The following is a 21,491-nucleotide window of genomic DNA, read 5'->3' as shown; positions in this document are numbered from 1 at the left end:
AAAAATCTCCTACAAGCGTCTGCCATTTTGGAATTTGATCAGATTTCTTCTTATAGTTGACCTGTCCTCCATGTATCCGGGCAGCATTTATATGCTTCTCCTTTGTGCAGAGCCAGCGTTACAGGAAGCCCTTCAGTCCCCTCTTTGATAGAGACACATTAATTTGAGCCATTAAAGTTACTGGCCAGTAACCCTGTTTTGTGACTTTCACTTATGTATCTAGCTGAGAGGGAAATGTTCTTTATAGATACAGTAAAACGTACACATCCATTTTCTGTTATTAAACCTTTGCATTCTGTATTACGGCTTTACATGGCTACAACATTATATTTTAATCTTTAATAGGAGTTAATTCAGTTAACCGAAAACATTCAAAGTTTAAATAATAGAAACAAAACACAGTGGGGGGGAAATTGACCCCAGGGGCAGAGGGATTTAGAAACCTGTCCTCAGTGTGTGGAGATGCTTATCTCTGGGTGGGTAAGCTCCAGGCTCAACAGCGACAAGTGACAGAGCATCCCCAGGTCAAGCTCTTTACCCCCTATCATCCATCATACACTCAGGCAAACATACAAGTACATGCATCAAGTGACGCACTCGTCTGAACCCACCGTTGGATTGCTTGTACTTTTTTCAAACCCTAACAGCAGATGAGGTTGTGAGCACAGGGGACTGTGGAGAGAAATGGTCAGAGGTCTCTAAAACAGAGCAGACGTTTTGATATTGTATGGCCTGTAAAACAGATTCAGACCAACTGTAAAAAGGGAAAATAGTTTGGTCCTTTGCTCCAGAAACGAGGACACCAAACGTTTTAAATTGAAAACAAAAGAAATATCCAGTGTCACCAATAACTAATTTGGTGAATCCTTGAGGTGTCCTAAACTTTCTGGCTCAAAGTAGGATTTTTCAACATTTTCCTCTCATCTTGTTTACTTACTAGCAGTCTTCTTCTTCCCTGCATTGTGCCCGAGCTTTGCTGTGCTTCTCGGCCCACTTCTGCCACCAGCAATCAGTGTGGAAACAGTGACAGGACTGAGTACAAATGTGCACATGTGCGTGCAAGTGCTTTGGTGCAAACTGCTCCATAGCGTACTAAAGTCCACAGAGCCTCTTTAAATCTGCATTTAGTACATTTCCATTTTGTGAAAGTGTGATGTCAACATCGAAATTATGTTGTGTCTATGACAGTTAGGGCTGTTGCATTAGGAGGAAAGGTGGTTTACTACCATTTACAGTTATGGCTCCTGCTTCTGTGGCTTAAGGTTAAGAGGGTGATCACGAAACCATACCGGTTCGATTCCTTCAGCAGTCTAATAAAAATGGAATGCCCAGCAAAGGAATTACAGTAACACCACAATATTAATGTATTAAAGACAATATTTTAACAATATGGAGATAATGTATGACGTATGTAGGCAAAATCACATAGAAAAATATAAAATTGGTATATTGCAATGTTCCATTGTTATGCATTACATCTTAAATAAACATTATATACAGTTTTTTGTCAGTTTTCCAGAAGCATTTTTTATTCACAATAAAATTATTTTTAATCGATTTTGTTGCACATCGTTAAAGAATAATGTTCAAATATACAGAAGCACCGCTCTAATGTCAAAACAGTGAATACATTTGCTGTATGTAGTAAATGTGTGTTTTCATTTCCCCACAGTGTGTGTAACAGTGTTACCCGGCAGGTCATTTAAAGTGTAAACAGACGCTGGATGTTGATGGAGCACGACCACTAACAGCTTCCTTTTAACGTTTCACGGCACCATTGCAGTTGAGTCGTTCTTGAATCTAGGTCTGCCATTTGAGTTAACAGTTTGAAGCACTTCACATCTCTATATGACAAGAGCTGATGCAATCCCCCCGGGCACTTACGAGCTATCTCCCAGTGACAGCATCCCTCCTTCAGAGCAGGACGTGCTGGTCCTGATGTAGGCTGCTGAACACTGGGTAGGGGGAGGGAGCGAGGCAGCGAGCGGGGGGGAGACCAGCTAGAGGATCTCCGGGTACCAGGGGGAGAGCCGGAGCGAGACACAGGCAGGAAATGGAGGGCAAGTGACTGAGAGGAGAAACAACGGAGCCAAGAAGAGAAAGAATGTTGGTTTTGTGAAAGAGACGGGAAAAACGGCTAAAGAGATGCAATCATGGTTGACATTTACTGTTCCCAGCCGCCTTCCCAAGGCAGTGCAAAGCTCTGGCTCACGGGCCACAGAAGAGCATGTGAGTGCAAATACTTTGAGTGCATGAAAAGGTTTTCTCTTATGTATTAGCTTGGCATGCCTGCAGGATACCACGCATCCCTCTGAACTAGCATTCCAGGCCAGCCATCCCAGTGATGCGTCAGAAATGTAACATCCCCGTAGCACTGCAGAGTGTCCTGATTATAGAAGGGAACGAGGGCGGCACACTGTGTGTGTTTGACCAGTGAACTGGAGATGGGATGCATGGTTCCCTGCAGCAGGAGGGGGGAGGAGGAAGAGGAAGAGGAAGAGGAGGAGGAGGCACGGTTAGCTGCAGAGGAAGAAAAAAAAAAGGGAGGAGGAGAAGAGAAGGAGCAGATAAGAGAGAATTATCTTTGTGTTGTTTACCTCTCAGCCCTCATGCAAGTCTCTTAATGACTTCAAATGCACATGGTTTTCTGAGGACTCATGAGCATTAATTACATTTGAGATGACACTCGCAGAATCATTAAATTAAATTAACTAATTTGTTTTTTCATCCGTTGTAGAAACTTCGGCCATCTTATTTCCACCTACAGAACAATGATCATTTCATTCTTATTTAATCGCCAAGAGTGATAAGGCCAGGGCATTTCTCCACAGCAGCTGTCTCTCGTGACTGTACCTTGCGCTTCATTTTTTTCTTAACCAAAGTCCAACCCGAATCTGCACTGCTGATGGAGCGAGGCGATATTACGGGGGAAACAATGTGAGAGGGGAAGGAGGGAGGCACTCAGGTGGAGAGAGATACCGCCACGCTCGAGGAGGGTGTATGCTTTGGGGGATGAGCAGATGGCTGAGGCAAAAGACAGGATACAAAAAGGGAGGTCAAATCGAGTGGTGAGGTTAGAGGAGAGGAGAGTGGAGAGAGACAGTGAGGCGTTTAAAGAAGGGAGGGGGTAAGGCATGAAGAGACCTCTCTGGGAGCGTGAGTGGGGTAGAGCAATATGTCCATATACAGAGTATGGCTCTTTCAGGCTGCAAGAGGTTAATCCAGAACTTTTTATACAGCCTGAGGTAACTTTCAGAAACGGTTTGAGTTCTTCAGAATAAAAAAAAATAGGAAACCCAGTATGTAAAGCTTCAGAAATGAGTCCTTTTTTTAACTATTGAGCTGAAATCTCAATGCAATTGACTTTCCTTTCCACCGCAAATAAACGTTAAATTCCTTAGTTCGACTTGGTCAATATGTTTCTACTGATTGCTTTTTTTGTTTGCTATTTCATGTTTATAAATGTTTATTTATGTGGTCTGTTCATTTGTTCTGCGGTCTTGTTATTCGCCCTTCACAAAGAAAAAAGAATTAGAGTTTATTAAAATATAAAAGGGTGAGAAATGTACATACAGGACAAATTAGAGAGGTATCAAATTGGTGCAGCTTGAAACTAAAATGTAGATTAATTAGAAAGTTACAGTACAATGCCAATAATACAAAAAAAATGGATTTAAAAGGTTGTTTTTTTTAAAACACTTGCTCTCTCCTCACAGGTGATCCAGGCTGTTGTTGATAAGAGCCAACACTTATTTTGTTTTTCTCCCCCAGCCCTCGGTGAAACAGCAAATTGTTTTCCTATTTATTTTCTCAGAGCAGTTTGTGAAAAGGATGGTTGCAGGCTACCAAGGGAAGGGTCATTTTTACTTGATACATTTGCGTGATCAATCATGATCAACAGCGCCGCTAGCTCCACATGAAGGTTCCTGGAGTTCAGATTTACTATCCCCTACATGCTTCAGTATTTAAACCTTATGAACCCAAGAAACCTCAACATGTGGCGCGGCCTCTGACCGCTGAAACGTGCCAGAAGTGATTAAGTGTGAGAAAACAAGAGGTTCCTGCACAGTGCAGCTCATGGCTCTCCATTGGAAATAAATTACGCTGCTTCCATTGATTAGAGGTTGGGTCTATTTATGGCAATGCATCCATGTGGCTGGGAATACCAAGCCTGTAGAGCCACACATGTGAGGGAAGACTCTGAAGAGGGATTTATTATGGAAGAAAGTAACGTGCATTTATTGTGACAGGATGCCTCGTGTCTTAGGGGCAGAGCTTCATGATGCTGGCAGATCTGGTGCAGTGAGATTGGATTCTTTGCGTCAGAAACCGAAGAGGTCATTCTCCGTCTAGAACATCCTTGTAAGCCTTTCACCAAGGGGGGAACATACCTGGAGCTCAGATCACTTTAGATGGCATGGCTCATGGGATCACTGCAACACAACCTTTCCACTTCAATAAGGTGGCAACCCTTGCTAAGGTTGCATCACAAAGGCAATGTATGTCTAATGGGAGCAGGAGTGGGGTTACAGGGAGGGTCTGGACATATCTGTTGTTGAAGCTTGGGTTTGCTCAAAGCGCAACCTAATAAGCAGAGGACAGCTGAGCAGAAAGAAAGAGGCCACCCAATCTGGTCCCCTAGGATAGGTTCTGTGTCAGGACTGGCCCAAATTAAGAGCGAGTGCAGAGAAAGCTGGGCCTCGACGAAGGCTGCAGCTCCGACTGGCTCCCATTCAGTCCGGGAGATTGCAGCACTCACCCTGCAGCACTTACCCACAATACTGCTGTCCATCTGTTGATTCACTTATCTAGAGGCTGTGTGTGTGTGTGTGTGTGTGTGTGTGTGTGTGTGTGTGTGTGTGTGTGTGTGTGTGTGTGTGTGTGTGTGTGTGTGTGTGTGTGTGTGTGTGTGTGTGTGTGTGTGTGTGTGTGTGTGTGTGTGTGTGTGTGTGTGTGTGTGTGTGTGTGTGTGTGTGTGTGTGTGTGTGTGTGTGTGTGTGTGTGTGTGTGTGTGTGTGTGTGTGTGTGTGTGTGTGTGTGTGTGTGTGTGTGTGTGTGTTGAGAATGGATGCTTATACCTTGGGAGAGGTGTCTGTACCAGGACAGATAGGGAGGGAATAGAATTAAAAAGGATGAGGCAAATCCCACCAGCGACGAGATCTCTCATTCACACAGCAATTGTGCTTAGGAGCTGAATACGTGAGCACTGTCATGTTGTCCTCTTTAGAATGCGTAATGGGTTTGCACATACTCAAACATGGTTCCTAACAAAGATGGATAGATTTGCTCGGACAGGGGGGGGAAATGGATTATAACCCCCTCCAAGGAGGTAATGTTTATGGTTCTCTTGGTTTATCTGTTTGTCAGAAGGATTATAGAAAAAATACTGCCCCAATTTTTATGAATCTTGGTGAAGGTAGGGCCAACGAAGAACTACAGAAATGTTTGAGTGCATCTGAATCATTGAGCAGATATTAATTGCATATTATATATAAATATATATATTTGTATACTTTAGTAATACTGTAAAATATGTGGATTTGGCATAATTGGAGGTCAAGGCTCTCGTTCTAGCGATTTCCTCTTTGGTTTCTAAGGTAAAACACACAAAATACAACATTTAATGTAGGTCAGTTTACCATCAACAACCCTAAGAATGCCAAAACAGCTTATTTATTGCATTATTCAAACAAGATCATAGTTCTAAGCTTTGTCTGATGTCTCCAATTATACCTTTTGAATTAATGTCCGTCAGCTATTGTTAAGCAAATATTTAACATAGCCATTACATAAGTTTGAATAGTGCCCTCCCTCCCGTCACCCAACCGTTGTAGTGGAATATTGAGAGTGTTTACGGATGTTAAGAATGCTTGATTACACAGTGGGAGCACTTGAGCGTCAATCAGAATAAGTGAGCAGCCATTCATGATAGGGTGGGGAAGCAAAACACCTGTAGCTCTGAATGTTAGTTTACACATTAATGGCTTCTGACTGAATGGAAGTCGCTCTTGCCTGACAATTTACGGTGTCCCACGAGAGCGCATGATGAATACACAAACAAATGGAAATGTTTTTTCGCCTTTCAAGAAATGTCATCGGATGCACGCTCTGATAGGAGAAATAAAATGCTTGTATTATTAGGATGTACATTCCCGAAGTGGTTGTCATAGATTTGTTGAAGTGAAAAGCATTCAAATGATGGGGTAACTGTTTATATTCTTTTACCTTTTGCTTGCGTCAGATTGTTATTTTACTAAACACAGTCTGGTTTGTGTGCAACATGTAAATAGGGTTGTTTTTTCCTCAAAGAAGGGGTCAATCCAGTCGTAAAAATGTGATATGTATAGGTAGGTTTATCTCCTATATTTGCACAGACACCAAGTATGTATCTGTTTCTGACATCTTGGCACCAGCAAACACAAATGTCCCAGGCCATTGAATGGAAACCTGAATTCACTTTTCACTAGAGTCAGAAAGAGTTGTGTTTTTCAGCTCTTTTCGTAGGAGGCACCAGAAGCGGTGACAGGCTGCGGTGGTGCTCACATCTGCTGTGAATGCTGCAGTGAGTCGTTCACGGTGGGTGAGGGAACATAGATAACTGGTGGGAGCTCCTGGTGGGAGCTGGAGACCCTCAGTTAATGGCGTGACGTTTCAATACATTGGCTGCCACTTTCCTACCTAAACAGAAACACATTCTACCAATTTACAGCCGCAGGATGATTGCTGACCTCCTGACACAATGCTGTCACTGACACCAGATCTGTTCACTTTCTGAGTGTGTTCATTGTGTATTACCATGCATTTCTTTATTCAAATGGTTGGTACCAGATGAAATGGGATTATATGTTGTGATCACTATGATCAATAATCGTATAGAAGTGTAACAAAAAAGCATCTTGGATTATTTGAATTAACTGGCCAGTGATAGTATTGCACTTCCACAGTATGTGTAAGTAATGTGACTCAAAATAGACCGATGATTTCGATGTAACTCTAAATACAGTGGATTTTACATCTCTAATAATGCAACTCAATTGGGTCTTTCATTTGATTTGTCTTTCCCCCACATCTTTTTAACTTCATCCCCCTTCTTGGAGTCACAGGACTTCTGTTATCATTTATTGTAAAACCGAGATATCATCATTAGGGTTATTTTTTCAGACACGCCAAGGGATTTCCCAATCATCCCAGTTTTAAAATGAAATAAGGAACCATCTGTTTAAGAATAACAAAGAGCAATGATATTGATGAAATATGGTTAATTTCCCCCTTTCAACAAAAAAGAATGACGTAATATGGACTTGATTGTCAAATAAAACAAACAATTTGAATACATCACCCCTTAGGCTTTTAGTCATTATTATACTCATATTATACCATTTGTTTGCATTTAACAAACAGAATAATGAATGTTCTGACCGAGGAAATAATTCCAAGATTACCCTACCTCACTGAATCACTGCTCAGGTGAGTGAGCCAGTCTTTTGAGCAAACTCACATTTTGCCGAGTAATGTCCTAACCACCCTGTCTTCTTGTCCTCTGCTGTCCCTGCAGTTTGCTCCCAGTTCTCCCGCGGAGTGTACGCCATCTTCGGATTCTACGACAAGAAGTCCATGAACACCCTGACCTCCTTCTGCGGCGCCCTGCACACCTCCTTCGTCACACCCAGTTACCCCACCGATAATGAGGTGCAGTTTGTCATCCAGATGCGCCCTCCCCTCCGCGGCGCCGTCCTCAGCCTGCTCTCTCACTACAAGTGGCAGAAGTTCGTCTACCTCTACGACACCGACCGAGGTAGGTGACAGCACGCGCCTGGAGTCAGGCCTTGAAGCTTGAATTACAGTGTGGAACCACAGGAAGTGTTACAGCGGCTCAGAATAGCAGCGGGGTTAGCAGAGGATAGATTTACCGTGTAATACTTTATGAAAGCCCTGTAAATACTTGAACTGTTAACACTGCACTTACTGTTTTATGTAATAGTTTGGTGTTATGTAAATGTGAAATATATTCACCAGCAGCTCGTAACACTTGTAATAACACTCTAAGAAACGCCGTATCTTATGAGCTATAGCCTTTGGATTGGGCTTCTTTTTTTTAGAAGTTGTCTGGTTGGCGTCAGTTAATCTTCTGTTTAATCATGTTGTTGATATTGGCTCGTCTTTCATCTGAAATGAGGTATGTCACAGCTGCAACTAAAATGTTTCCTGCAGGATTCTGAGTCTCTGTCTGCCTGTAGGGGCTGCTTATTGTGTTCCGTCATTGAGGGTTTTTGTGTAGTCCCCAGATTGCATTGCCTTGTTGATAATAGACGTTGGTTTTATGCACCAGCGTGCGATGATGACCTGTCAACATGTCCAAGTGTTCATTTCTGGGTGTCCTAATGTCAAACGAGAAAATAAGCTCATTATGTCTCAATAGAGGAAGGCTCCCCTCCTCCTACGGTAACTTCAATTCTGTTCACAGCAACTGCGCAGGGGGGGTGGATGTGTTCAGGATATGACAGACAAAGACACAATATGTCCGCCTTTTTGTGGGGGTGCAAAAAAAAAAAAGGCTGTCTGCATATTTCTTTATTCCTTCATAGCAGTAGAGCTGCAGACACAATCGATTAGTCGATCGACATGATAACAATTATTTTGAGAGTAGAAATGTCCTCAAATTTGGTTTTATATCATATTAAACCAAATATATTTGGGTTAGGGTTGACAAAATGAGAAATGTAAAGATATTTTCTTGGAATGGATGGAAGTTTTTTATTATTATCCATCATTTTATAGACTAAACGATGAGCTGATTGATTTAGAAACTAATAAGCAGATGAATCAATAGCGAAAATAATAGTTACTTGCAGCCCTGCTTAACTGTTTGGGATTGCTATGTTTATCTGCTCATTAAAGAAAGATTCTGATATGCTTCAAGCAAGCGGTCTTCTGCATTGTGTTATCTTCTCTGAGTGGTTATTTTTTCCTAGACCAGCCTCACGCCCCCACCTCTCCCTGTCTTGCTCCGAGGCAGAATATGTAGTGTGCTTTAGCGCAGAGTCCTCTGTCTCTGGGTCTCCAGGCCTGTAGGGTCCACAGCTGAGGGCCTTAATCTTCCTCACTGCCTGCAGATAATATGTGGTTAATTAGGGTCACTCTGACTAGAACACTCATTGGATCTTCCCTGCGGATGCTAGCAACCCACACGTCCTTCAGCGCTACCCATACTGCCCAGATATCCGTCCCCGTCCCTCTGCTGCTCCTCTTCTGTCTGGCAGACTGTCTGGGGCAAAGTTGGATACATAGTGGAGGTGGGGAGAGGAGTAATTCAAAAAGCTGTAGAGGATGACACATAGAAGTACACTTTAAAGAGAATACAAAGATGGACAAAGGGCAACAGAGGGAGGGAAAGTTTCTCAAGGAGGAGGAAACAAAACACCTATCCAATGCAGCAATTAAGCCAACAGCAGGCTCGTGTGATTTACAGGCTGTTACCTGTGTACCGTCAATTCCCTGCGTACTGTGTATCCCCGTGCTGAAGCCCATGCCAAACCACTTTTACCTCTCTTCACTGCCAGTGGTGTAAGGCGATCCCTTATTAGCGGGAGGACATTGGCCCCAGGAGGGGATTAAAGTCGTTTATTGATGCTCTCCATCCAGCACTTTGGGGGGCTTTGACACTTGGCTCATCAAGCAGACAGATGTGTCAGAGAGCCTCTACCTCCGCTTATCAGGTAGTGCAGCTCCCCAGGCAATATAGGCACTGACTGCTGGCTAAACCTGGAGGAGTGACAAGGGAAAATAGCCTTCAAGGGTGTTTGTTTTTCACACTCTGGCTCTAAGGAAAACAGAAACATTTTGAGACAACTTCTATAGTGTGTATTAGTTTATGTTTTTCATTTGTTTTGGAGGTTCCCAACATTCTTTTATGACTTACCCCCAAAGTCAGAAGAGGCCAAGTACCACTCCACTGACCCAGGATGCAGTGTTGGGTGTAACACGTTACAAAAGTAACAGAGTTACAGTAATGTATTAATTTTTGCTGTAACGAAGTAATGTAACGCATTACTAACGACATTTGGGAAATAAACTGCCCGTTACAATTCTCAGTAACGCAGTTACAATACATTTTAACCCGAAATAAAATGGTGTTTTGTTTTTTATGAATTCACTAACATCTCGAGACATTCCGACACCAGAGAAAAATTGTGCGGGTAGATTAGTAAGCCTGGTGTTTACCCTTCGGGCTCATCAAGATCCCTCCGCTTCGCGTCGGGTTCCCTGATCAGCAGGCACATGCACACATAGACATCAAAGTGGGCTTGAGCCCCTGCCCTTTTTCTTCAGAAAAAGGGCACTGTCCCATGTTATGCTGGTTTTTCTTGGCTTGTTTGAAAGTGAGTGGAGATGAACAAATGACTGAACTGCCAGTGCCTCGAGTTTATAGCTAATTAGCTAAAAGACAAAAACAGATATAAGCATTGCAGGTGAAAAGGATAAAACAAAAAACAAACAAAAAACATATCACCTCACAACTTCCTCAGATAGTTACTTACGTCAAGTCAGTATCATCCCCTGAAATGTATGTTTAAATGCAGATTAGCTTTAAATCTATTGATGAATTCAGACAGGGTAGTAAGACGAACAACCTTTATATGTGTTTCTTGAAGTTTTCCTTCCATTAGAGTGAAAGAAAACATGGAAGCACAATAATCCAAAAATAACTAAATGTACAAGTACATGAAAAAATGATCTTTTAGCCCGTAATGTCCTTAAACAGTAACTTCATCATTTTGCTTGTTGGCTGCTCATTTAATAACTATTCATTTAACTAGTTTGTTGTCTGCTCTTGTGCGTAGTGAATACTAAAGAAGACCATTGTCTCTGTGTTAGCTGATTATTTTGTAGAATTCTGTTGAATATTAAACAATTGCATGAGTGTGAGGGTATTAAAATAAATTGGTCAGTAAGTCAGAGATGTGCAACTATATTTAACTTTTTGTTTTAACATTTTTTTTAATAAATGATTCTGGGAAGTGCCCTTTTTCTCACTTGAGCAGGCGGGTGGGCGTTTAAAGACCCCCCATAGAGCTCAGTTTATAACTCGAACCCTGACCAAGCCGTGTAATCAAAGTTGTTAGTAGCCTTAATGGCCTACACAATTGTTATGCTATACCACATCGCCCTTCACTGGATGTATAATGAGCTGCACTAAACTACATTTTAGCATCTAAAATACCTAGCCATTCTTTTGCAGTTATTTTGGTAAGTAAAAAAAAGTAATAAAAAGTAATATAAAAGTAGTAACTCATTACATTTCAGAGACAGTACTATTGTAATGTAACTTATTACTTAAAAAAGACAAGTAATAAGTAATATGTACTATATTACATTTTGGAAGTAACTTTCCCAACACTGTCAGGATGTCATGTGCCAAATATGTCTGTTAAAGTGTTCAAATTAACGGTTCTTGAAAACAATGACAATAATAAATATTAATGTTGCAATATTAAAAAGTAATTGTTTTTGTTAACATAGGTTTCAAGAGTTAATCCATTACTTTCAACTAGTTTATCAATGTGCCCATTACTTTGTACCTTCAACCTTTTTAGCTAATCATTTCAAGTGTTTCCTTTATAAGTTCTGCTAAGCTATTGATAACACAAAAACATAACTATTTGGGGATGCTTTATATTAACCTCCTCAGCACAAATACATTGATATTTATCTTTTTATTTGAGGTAATCTACCATCTTTCCAGGAGTAAATACCTTGGGGTATAAGTACCTGGTTGGGTGTCTCTGAGTCAATAAAAGATCATTGTCTTGCAGTCCTTTGTGTTATTGCTCTGCAGTGATTTTATTTTTTCTTTTCTTTTGTTAGCATTGTATAAAAAAGAGGCCTGGTGTGTTAAAGAAGCCACTAATCTGTAGAGTTATAGGCTAATCATATTTTCAAAGCAAAGAACAAAAGCATGTCACAATTAGGGGTGTAACGGTTCTCTGAATTCACGGTTCGGTACGTACCTCGGTTTGGGGGTCACGGTTCGGTACGGGTTCGGTACAACAAGAAAAAGCAAAAATAAAGTCCCAAATGCATAATTCCAGGTTTGTTATTTATTTTTGAACAGTAGTGCAAGTTTCAGTTTTAAAATAAATAAAAGCAGTGAATAAACAGATGTATCCACATGAAAAATGACCCTCTGCTCATGATACGAACACCAAGCGCCTTTTATGATATGTTTTTTATTATTTGTGTTTGATAAAAGCTAAAACTGGAATCGCAATTATTAACAAAACTCTGCTTGTCGGGAGAGAAATAAAGCGTATTCTTGAGCTGAGGTCTGCCAAGAGGTTTCATTTGGTCAATAGAAAAAATAATTACAGCCCCACTATTCATTTGGCTCCTATATTGGGCTGGCTAAAAAGGCTTTTAGGCTGTAATGTAGTGCTTTCAGTCGGAGAGTGATGGGCCATATGCCTGAGGCTCAGATGTATTGGAGGGAAATTAAGGTAAATGTGTCCCCTAACTGCCAATATGAGACATCCGCATTAAAGCAGACGTTATAATAAAGGAAGTGCAGTGGAAGCAAATGTAGTTTCTTTAGGCAGTGTCAAACCAGCTTAATGATTGGCTACTCTTAATGATTGGCTACTCTTCCTTTATCTGATGTAATATATTGAGAGGTTACCTTGAGCATGTGTGTTAATTGCGTGGGTAGAGAGAAACAAATGGTCCATACAGATATCACCACTAGTTATTTTGAAAAAGCTCCTAAACATCAAATATGGAAGGAAAAGCTGACTATCCCACGGCACTCCTTCAACCAAATCCTCTGTTTTCCCCAATTCACTCTCCAAGAGGGAATATTGCATTCTCCGTCCTTTCAGTTTGCATCAGCAGACACAATTCCCCTTAAAAACCTGGAGCTGTATAGGGTAAGGGTAGATGGACCTTGGCCTTTCTGTTGTGGTGGTCAGCTATGGGCAGATAATTGCCAGGTCTGTGCGGCAGAGACAGATGATTATAGGCTTTATTGTCTCTCCCAGGCACAATCAACCCTGATTCAGCAATCTCACCTCTACTTGATTTATGAGTCACTCTCTCTCTGTTTCTCTCAACCTTATCCTCATATGCTTTTAGCTTTCTCTCATGTCCCTTCTTCCTGAGTGTCATATACCTTTAACGCTGTAAAGGGGTCAAGAAAAGGTGGATTATGAAACAAACTGTAACTGTGCACTATGTCTTTTTCAATGACTTAGTGGCAGAGTTACCTCTTACAATTCGAACGATGTTTTCAAACAAGTCGGACAATGGCAATGCAAGGCAAGTTTATTTATATAGAGTGGCAAAGTCCCTCCCCTTCCGGTGGACCTCCATGGGACCTTATTTCCGGAAAAATTATATATTGAAGTCAATGGAGAGAGAAAGATTATCTTTCGATCCCGTTTGAATTGTGCCACAAATTACACATATGATGTTTGTCAATTTAAAAGATAATTTTGCAAGTCAAAAAAATAATAATGTGTCGTAAAACTGTGAAGTAACACATTTGTTTGTGTGAAACGCTGAATGAACTACATCTACGGTCTAGCAGAACAACACACGTCACCAAGATGGCCGTCACTACTGTCTTGTCAACAAAAGGATTTACTACCCTCACTATCACCACAATGAAACACGTCCAGAAGAATATCATGCAAAGCTGCCTGCCTGCCTTCCTTTGATTCTCTCTGAACTGCCTGGTCTCTTTAATGTTTAATGTGAACCATTTGTGCAGATAGGGTGAAGTAGAAAAAATCGCAGATGCTAATGTAGCGTTAGCATTTCTCCCCCGGGCTTAAATTGTGTATTATAGAATGATCACACTGGTGTGACAGGAGTACTCTTCAAAGGGTTCACAAAATATGACTACTACTCTTACTGTTTAACATGTTGGGTTACTTAATTTTACTTCATGTTAAGGCTAATAAAAATGACAAGGCTGTAATGCTAACTAACGTGCTAGCTACTAGCTAGGTAGCTAACTTGATCCAGCCACTCCTGGTCCTTTCATCAGACGGGAAGCGAAAGAACGAGCAAAACCCATTGCTGGTATGATAACAACCTGGTACTAAGCACACAGGCATCTTGTTAAAGTTATCTTATCTTAGCCAGCAATATAGATAGATTCTATCTATATGGCGCTGATCTTAGCTATCTCTTAGTGGAGGAAAACAGTTATGACATCATTATGACATCACTCACGCGACTCTGGGATTTGTAGTCTTTCTAGTTGCGTATTTTTCATAGTCTTATATTTCAACAGTTTTACGACAAACTGTGACTTTTTTGACATGGATATTATTTTTTAAGATTGACAAACATCATATGTGTAATTCATGGCACAATTCAAACGGGATCAAAAGATACGTTTTCTCTCTCCATTGACTTCAATGTATTATTTTTCCGAAATAAGGTCCCATGATGCGGAAGTAAGTGGGCGTGACTTCGCCACTCTATAGCACCTCTCAACACAAGGCAATTCAAAGCGCAGTGTTTCCCCTACCATTGTCTTGGAGGGGCGCTGCGCCCCGCCAACGGAGCCCCGCACCCCCCTGAAATTCTAGGTGTTTAAAAAAAAAAAAAATGTTATAATTATTATTTATTTTTTTTAATATATATATATAGCACCAAATTGCAAGTAATCTATGTCTACTGTCACTTTTCACATTGTACATGTGCTCTTTTATTAAATAAACTAAACGCTTTCATTTTAAGTTGTGAGTTTAGTGTTTTGGACCCTAAGAAACACTGATGCATTAATCGATAACAATAATCCACAGCTCCTCTTTGCTCCAGAGGATTTAAAAAAAAAATATCCCAATAACCCCCCCCCCCCCCCCCAAAAGCAGTAAACCTAGGGGAAACACTGAAGCGCTTTACAACATTGAAAGAGATGAATAAAATGGCATTTAAAAACAATCATTAATAAGCAAAGATAATAAAGTGTAAGCTTGAGCTAAAAAAAAACAGCATATTCAGTTGCTACGTATAGGAAAAACATACCATTGTTTTAACATAGCTCAGGTTGGCTTCATAAGTTGCATTGCTTCCTGTTTGCAAACACTATATATTCACTTTTTAATTTACAAAAGAAAAGCCTCGGAGGAAGACTAACATGCTGCAAATATAAAGCCACTAAAGAGTAGCATACACATACACATCTTATAGTACTCTGATAGCAATCCAGGACCAGCTTCCACTTGGGGGGTAAACACAACATAAGTAATGGAAATGCTAAGAGGGGGGGATGGGGAATTGTACCCGGGAAAATAAAATTGGCCCTAAAACCGATAATCCATTACTTACAATATTCCTCTTGTGTTTTTGTTTCTCAGATGCTAATAAAGGATGTCATCAGAGACTCTAAAATATACAGTGTCTAAATATAAGCTTGAGAAGCTTGCTGTGCCTAGTCTCATTTTCTAAGCTGTGATTGGATAAGCGCTGTATGGGGGAGGGGTTTAGCAAAGGGTAAATCGTGTTTCTGTCCTTTTTTTCATGGCTGTTGTTTTATTTTTCTCCATCAGTGTCTACATGGCTCCTCTACCTCTTTGCATACTTTTTATTTGTGTCTGTCTTGAGAGAATCAGGTTCACCTTGAACTGAGCAGCAAGACAAAAAAAAAAACCCGATGTGAATGAAGATGAAAATATGACTGATGGAGTCCTCTGACTGTGAGAAAGCACTTAGATTTTCCATTGACATTTAGCGAATAGCAATCTGAAGAGCAGTGCCAGTGATATTCTGTGGTAAGCCCTGGAGCTGCCGTCGCTTTGTATCCATGATGGTGTTCTGACACACAGGATTTAGCCCGTCTCACAATACCAATCGCCACATCAAGGTGTTGATGACATATGAATAACAATGTCGGGTCTCATATCGTAGCTTTCCATCATTTTCTCTACCAATCAATATTCTGAATGTGATATAGTTGGGGGGGGGGGGGAAGCAATTCAACACGTAGCTGCTGCAGTGGAAGCACAGAGCTATTTACTTTTATCATTTAAATGCTGACAGTTGAAATAGTGTTCGATGTCCTCATTATAGCTAGAGGAAGTCAAATATTCTTTGAACAAAAACCTGCCAAGTGGAAGCATTCAGTCCAAAAATATCTCCAGGGAACTTCTTTCATTGTCTCTTACAATATTTCCAATGACCCCAACTGCTGCGGAGTAAATTCACCAAACTTATCTGTGACATTAAGACGCCTGTAGAGTATTGATCATTAGATTTTGCTGCATTATTTCTAACCACAAATGGAACAGCTTATTGTAAAACATGCAAATATGTGCTAATTCTGACCTACTGCATGACCCATATCCAAAAAGTATGCAGGCATTTATAAAGAATTTACTGCCACTCACTTGTCAGATGCATTTATTGTTAAAGGTCTTAAAAATGTGAAATATTGAATTGAAATGTTACTTCTTATAACAGAACACAGGCCAGTCCGTGCAATGCAACAATAAATGAAGTACACCCAAACTGTCCTTGAGAGAAATATAATAACTTTCTAAAGAAAAGTTTCTGGCTCCTTCATTATCACTCGGCTGTGTCTCAGACGACAGTCGGAACCTAAACCCTTAATCAAACAAGCTGTGGAAGTAATATTATGCTTCTGTGGGTTTTAAACCAAAGTAAATTGATTAAAACAAATAACATGATGCAAAGTAGGATGTGCCACTGTTTTTTTTTTACAGTCAAATATATTATTGTGGTAGGTTTTCAGTTCTTTTCAGTATGTGCTGCAAAGCTACTCCATTAAAGCAGTGGCAGACAGGATTCCCAAGACACTGCAAGCTTTTACATGTACACTGAAACATGAGTGTTTTCTTTTAAATTATCCATACATGTATTTAACAAATAGAGAGCATTTTACACATTCTAACCATTTACGTGTGGTGGAAATTCGTTTTGGCTTACTTAATGTGCTGTTGGAGTAATTGAAAAAACAATGTTCTGATTAGGAAAATACCATACCAATGTGTATGCAATAAAAAAAAAAAAATGTTTTTATAGTTTCTATTTTGTGTCCAAATGATGACTTCAAGCTCATAAAAACACCAAAATACAAAGAATGACTTCCCATCTCAGGAATGGGACCATCCAAGGAACACGTTATTGCAATACTGGCATTGGTGACGACTGGCCTCTCTATGTCTACATCATTCATTATTTTGAAGCATGCTAAAAGTAAAAAAAAGAAAAGATGATCAGATTGATACCATTCTGGTTCAGCAAATCAAAAACACTTGGCTTTGTAATGAACCCTCATAACTCTCCACTGCCCCTGTTGATCAGCTGTCTAACAGCAAGACAAGAGAACTCCGGCCTGGCACAATTGGCAGAACGATGCGCAAAGAGGGCCAAGAGGCTTGTGCATGGGAGAATTGGATGACCGCACATTGTTAGCCTCGATCTTTCGAGCTCCTGCCAAGCTACTGTAGATAGGAAGATAGAAGGACAGATATGAGGGAGGGAGCAATCAGGCAGTGTCAGATACACTGTAACTAAAGCGAACATTGCTCCCTACTCTCCAGCAATCCCTCTAATTGGCCATCCAGAGACAGTTGCCTTTGTTCCTTTTTAAAAGAGTCAAATAATGATTGCCTCCCGCTGCTCTCCTGGATGCCTTTGATGGCAAACCAAATCAAGTCTGTCCTTTTAATTTGATTGTACTCATTTGGCATAGCTCTTACCGTTGTAAATAACATAACAAATCAAGTGTGATGTGTGATACACTATCAAAAGCATAGTCCAAAACTCAATGTGATTAAACACATGCAGACAAGCATGACATGGCTATTCCCATTTCTTCTACATAATCAGTTAAGAAGGGCTGGTGACATGTTTTCATGTGCAGTGCCATTAGTGTGCAGATGTCTAACAAGCCAGAGCAATATTTTTCTGAGACTAAAAACCACCAGCTGCCTTTTTTCAAGTCATTTGTATGCCACTCTGACGCATTTCACACAAATAATGTCTAGTCAAGTGCAATATTGTCACCCACAATTGTTGATTTATACTCTCTGCTCACAATGTTAGATAATAAGTGTGAATGCCATCTCCGACTGCGTCCATGTCTATATCATAGACTGCCGTTTGTTTCCTTGGCTTCGTGGTTTCATCACAGCCACTATAATGGCACATCAGCCGCACACAGCTGAGACTTCACACACACACTCGCACACACACATATGCCTCTTGTGCTTTAGTGGCCCTCTCCTTCACGCCGGCTTCATAACAACTAAATTATGCATGCGTCAGGAGAATAAATCAGCTTGGACACGCTGACAAGAAAGGGCACAACAGAGAAGCCATAAAATGCACAAGAAAAATAATATTAAAGAAATATGGATGAAGCTATGCATCAGTGGGATTTTCTATCTCTTTTTATTTTGCACACATAAACTGGTATCACAGGCAAAGTGACATCCCAATATAGATAGCTCCAGCTGCCGTAGCAACCTCTGTAATTCAGTAACCCTTTGAGACACTACAAGTCAAGCACCTGTGCTTTAAAAAGACGTGATACGAGAGCCATCGTCTGTCACAATAAGCACACAATAAACCTCTATGCTCTCTCAGTGTCCTCTTTTAAATGAACCTGGAATAAAGCCACTTTACTACCTACCCACTGCTAGCTTCAGCAGCCATGAAATTACTGCTTCGAGGGTCTTTTTTTTCATTATACAAAATGTCCCGGCCTTCGCTTCCTGCAGCCATTGTAGAGGTTGATTGCTTTGGTGTTACACTATGTCACAGGGCCAATTTGTTTGTATAAACCACACGTAAAAAACATATGCCATTCTCAAGCTACACGAGTAAAATAATATTCTTTCATTAAAGGTAAGTCCATCTTCTGTAATATTTCCCCCACTTTCAGCTGATCAGTTAAAGCTGCCCAGAGAGATGTATGCAGGAATTGATCAATCCCTTCTAACACACACAGACACTCACACACACACAACTGTAGGTATGTGTTGGCTGCCCTTTGGTGTATGTGTGCTGATACGTCACAGTGTGCAGTGTGAGTGAGATTGAGGGAGACCAGGGAACAAAGACGGACAGGGAGAGATCGAGAAGCTCTGAGAAGTCTGTGGGTGGATTTCTCCTCCCCCCTGCATGTATGCTCTTCTAAAGATACAGACAGCATGCTGCTTCTGTTTGATTTCACATGCGCTGTCATTTTGATTAGGACAGCAGTTGGCAGTGAAACAGTTTTTGGTTATAGGCCTACTGTAAACACCACATCAAAGTCTTGGCTACACACTTCCTTTTCCCGTGGGCAGTGGCGAAGAAGCGTATACTGTAGCTCCGGCTATAACATTTCTCTTCTAAATCCCATAAGTAGAATGGACCTGTGTTCCAGTCCATATTTTCTTCCTTCTTTAATTGCCACTAGTTAAACACTTTCCTTAAAGGCACCACTATTACCATGTCTCTACAGATGCTGTTGGAGATTGGAGGATGTTTAAAACCAACCTCGTCTCCGCGTGTCGTTTGGTAAACTGGGTAAATTCGTAAAAAGGAAGGGATTAAGAAGCACCAGAATGCAAGTTAAACAATAATCTTGTTTTAATGATAAAAAGTAACAATACAAATACAAAGTAAGTACTTCCTGCTCTTTCTCCAATCTTACGGATCTGGTCAGTTTGAAGAAAAGAAGAGACCGGTCTAAAGAAAACACAGGCCACAGCCAATCAGCACGAGCCAGAGGCAACCCTTACATTCGAGATAACAAACCCCTCCTTGCAAGTTTCACATACTTTTGGCATTTTATAAAGATAGGTTTAAGATATAGTTTTTTATAGTTGGATTATACAAATAACACATGTGAGTTACCTTAACCTCAAACAATAATAACAAGAGGAAAACATTAGCTCTGATCTCAAGCAGTAAAAAAATACCGCACACTCATTTAGCCTGCAGCTCTTCCAGACACTTGAGCTATTGTTCTTTAAGAATATTCCCTGCAGAATCTTTATTTCAAATAAAAGGTTTCACATTGCATATTTCCAGCTTCCTTTACACATACTGTTATTATTAATACAAAGTAATTAACCACACACATCTATTTAAAACAAGTAGATTTCCCTGATTATTGACATGCTGAAAATCTTAAGAAGAGTGTCCCCTCCCCCAGCTCTCTCGTCCCTGTCATAAAAGCTGCTTCCATTTCCTATAAAGTAATAAAACATGTTTAAGCTAATTTCTCCACAATGTTTGTAGCCATTTAGTACCCACACATGAAAGAATAAAAACAGAGGAATCAAATAAAACACCAATACAGGAATAGTTGATAAATGATTATACAGGACATATAATCACAGTAAGGAATACACACACATATATTCTCTATGAAGCGACCCTTGTTATAGGTCCAAATGTCTGTCCCCTGACAGTCATGAGTTTTGGTTGATTAACAGAAGTTTAATTGTTCTGGTAGCTTAAGGCCCTATTAGAACTTCCTTTCACCTCGAAGTCCGTTTTACTGGAATGAATACAGACATCAATGAGAACAAAAGACTATGGCCTCGGTAACTGTTTGACTCAATTCTCAAGGCCTCTTTTGGGGTCTTTAGGAGATAAATCATTAATTCTACAAGGCTTCAACTATCTTATATCTGAGGCACATCTCCCTTTGGGCTAATCAATATGGGTTTTAGCAATTAACAGAGGAAGCTAGAGACTCAGGGCCCCTCCCGATGTCTGGGAACTGCAAAGCAGATGTCAAAGGTCATTTGTATTATGCCTGCTCACAAATAGCCAAAAAAAACACCCTTTTGATTACACATAAAAAGTGGAAGAAAAAGACTATTGCTTTAATTTATTATTACTAAGTAGTGGGACATTGTTTCAGGAATATATGAAAAAGCCTCTCTATTATTTAAAGAGTAAAAATGTACTTTCAAATTCAACACACACGAATATATAAGGTGACATTAAAATAAATATATCACAATGCTAAGAGATCTTAATCTTCATCACCCACCAGCCACTGATTGCCTGTTTGCCTCTGTATATACTTTGCCGGAGAAATCAAGAGTATGGGTCATATAATTCCAGCAAACACAGCCTTTTTTTGGTATAAATTGCGGGCCTGTGCCAGATGACTAATGAGAGGAAATATGAAGCTGTCTCCTTATCCCAGCCCAAGATGTTGATCTCCACAGTACAAACAGTGGGGGGATCCTCAGAGCCCTGTGAGCATAGTAAGCCCAGAGGCAAACACACACCAAGCCCTAAACACTGTTACTATTTATTGTGGCTTCCTCAAAAGAAAATGGGGAGAAATTAGCTGTGGGAATGTTTCAAAGTAGAACACACATAGAGATGTAGCTAATGAAGAGTGAGAGTTTGACAGCTGGAGGACTTTTAAGTTGACATTTCAAGTGTGCTTATGGCACAGGGGGAGGAAACATTGATTTAAATTAGCACCCTTCTTGTAATATTCAAAGTTT

The 21,491-nt window shown here is 40.5% G+C and overlaps 1 protein-coding gene across 8 annotated transcripts in view; it reads left to right on the top strand.

Annotated features, from left to right (window-relative positions):
* The window catches only part of LOC307032560 (glutamate receptor 3), a 118,858-nt gene that overhangs the window by 50,245 nt on the left and 47,122 nt on the right, over positions 1-21,491 (top strand). For all 8 annotated transcript variants that reach the window (XR_013806301.1, XM_079670623.1, XM_079670622.1 and 5 more), the window contains one exon: positions 7,556-7,795. Coding sequence is in view for 7 of the 8 variants with exons in the window: in XM_079670623.1 (XP_079526749.1) it covers positions 7,556-7,795 (240 nt within the window). In the remaining variant the exon portion in view is untranslated. The remainder of the gene's footprint in view (positions 1-7,555; positions 7,796-21,491) is intronic.

This window comes from Notothenia rossii (assembly GCF_949606895.1).
Source record: "Notothenia rossii genome assembly, chromosome: 3".
Lineage (NCBI taxonomy): Eukaryota > Metazoa > Chordata > Actinopteri > Perciformes > Nototheniidae > Notothenia > Notothenia rossii.
Note: the sequence above shows the minus strand (reverse complement) of the source record. Positions and strands in the feature narration are given on the sequence as shown.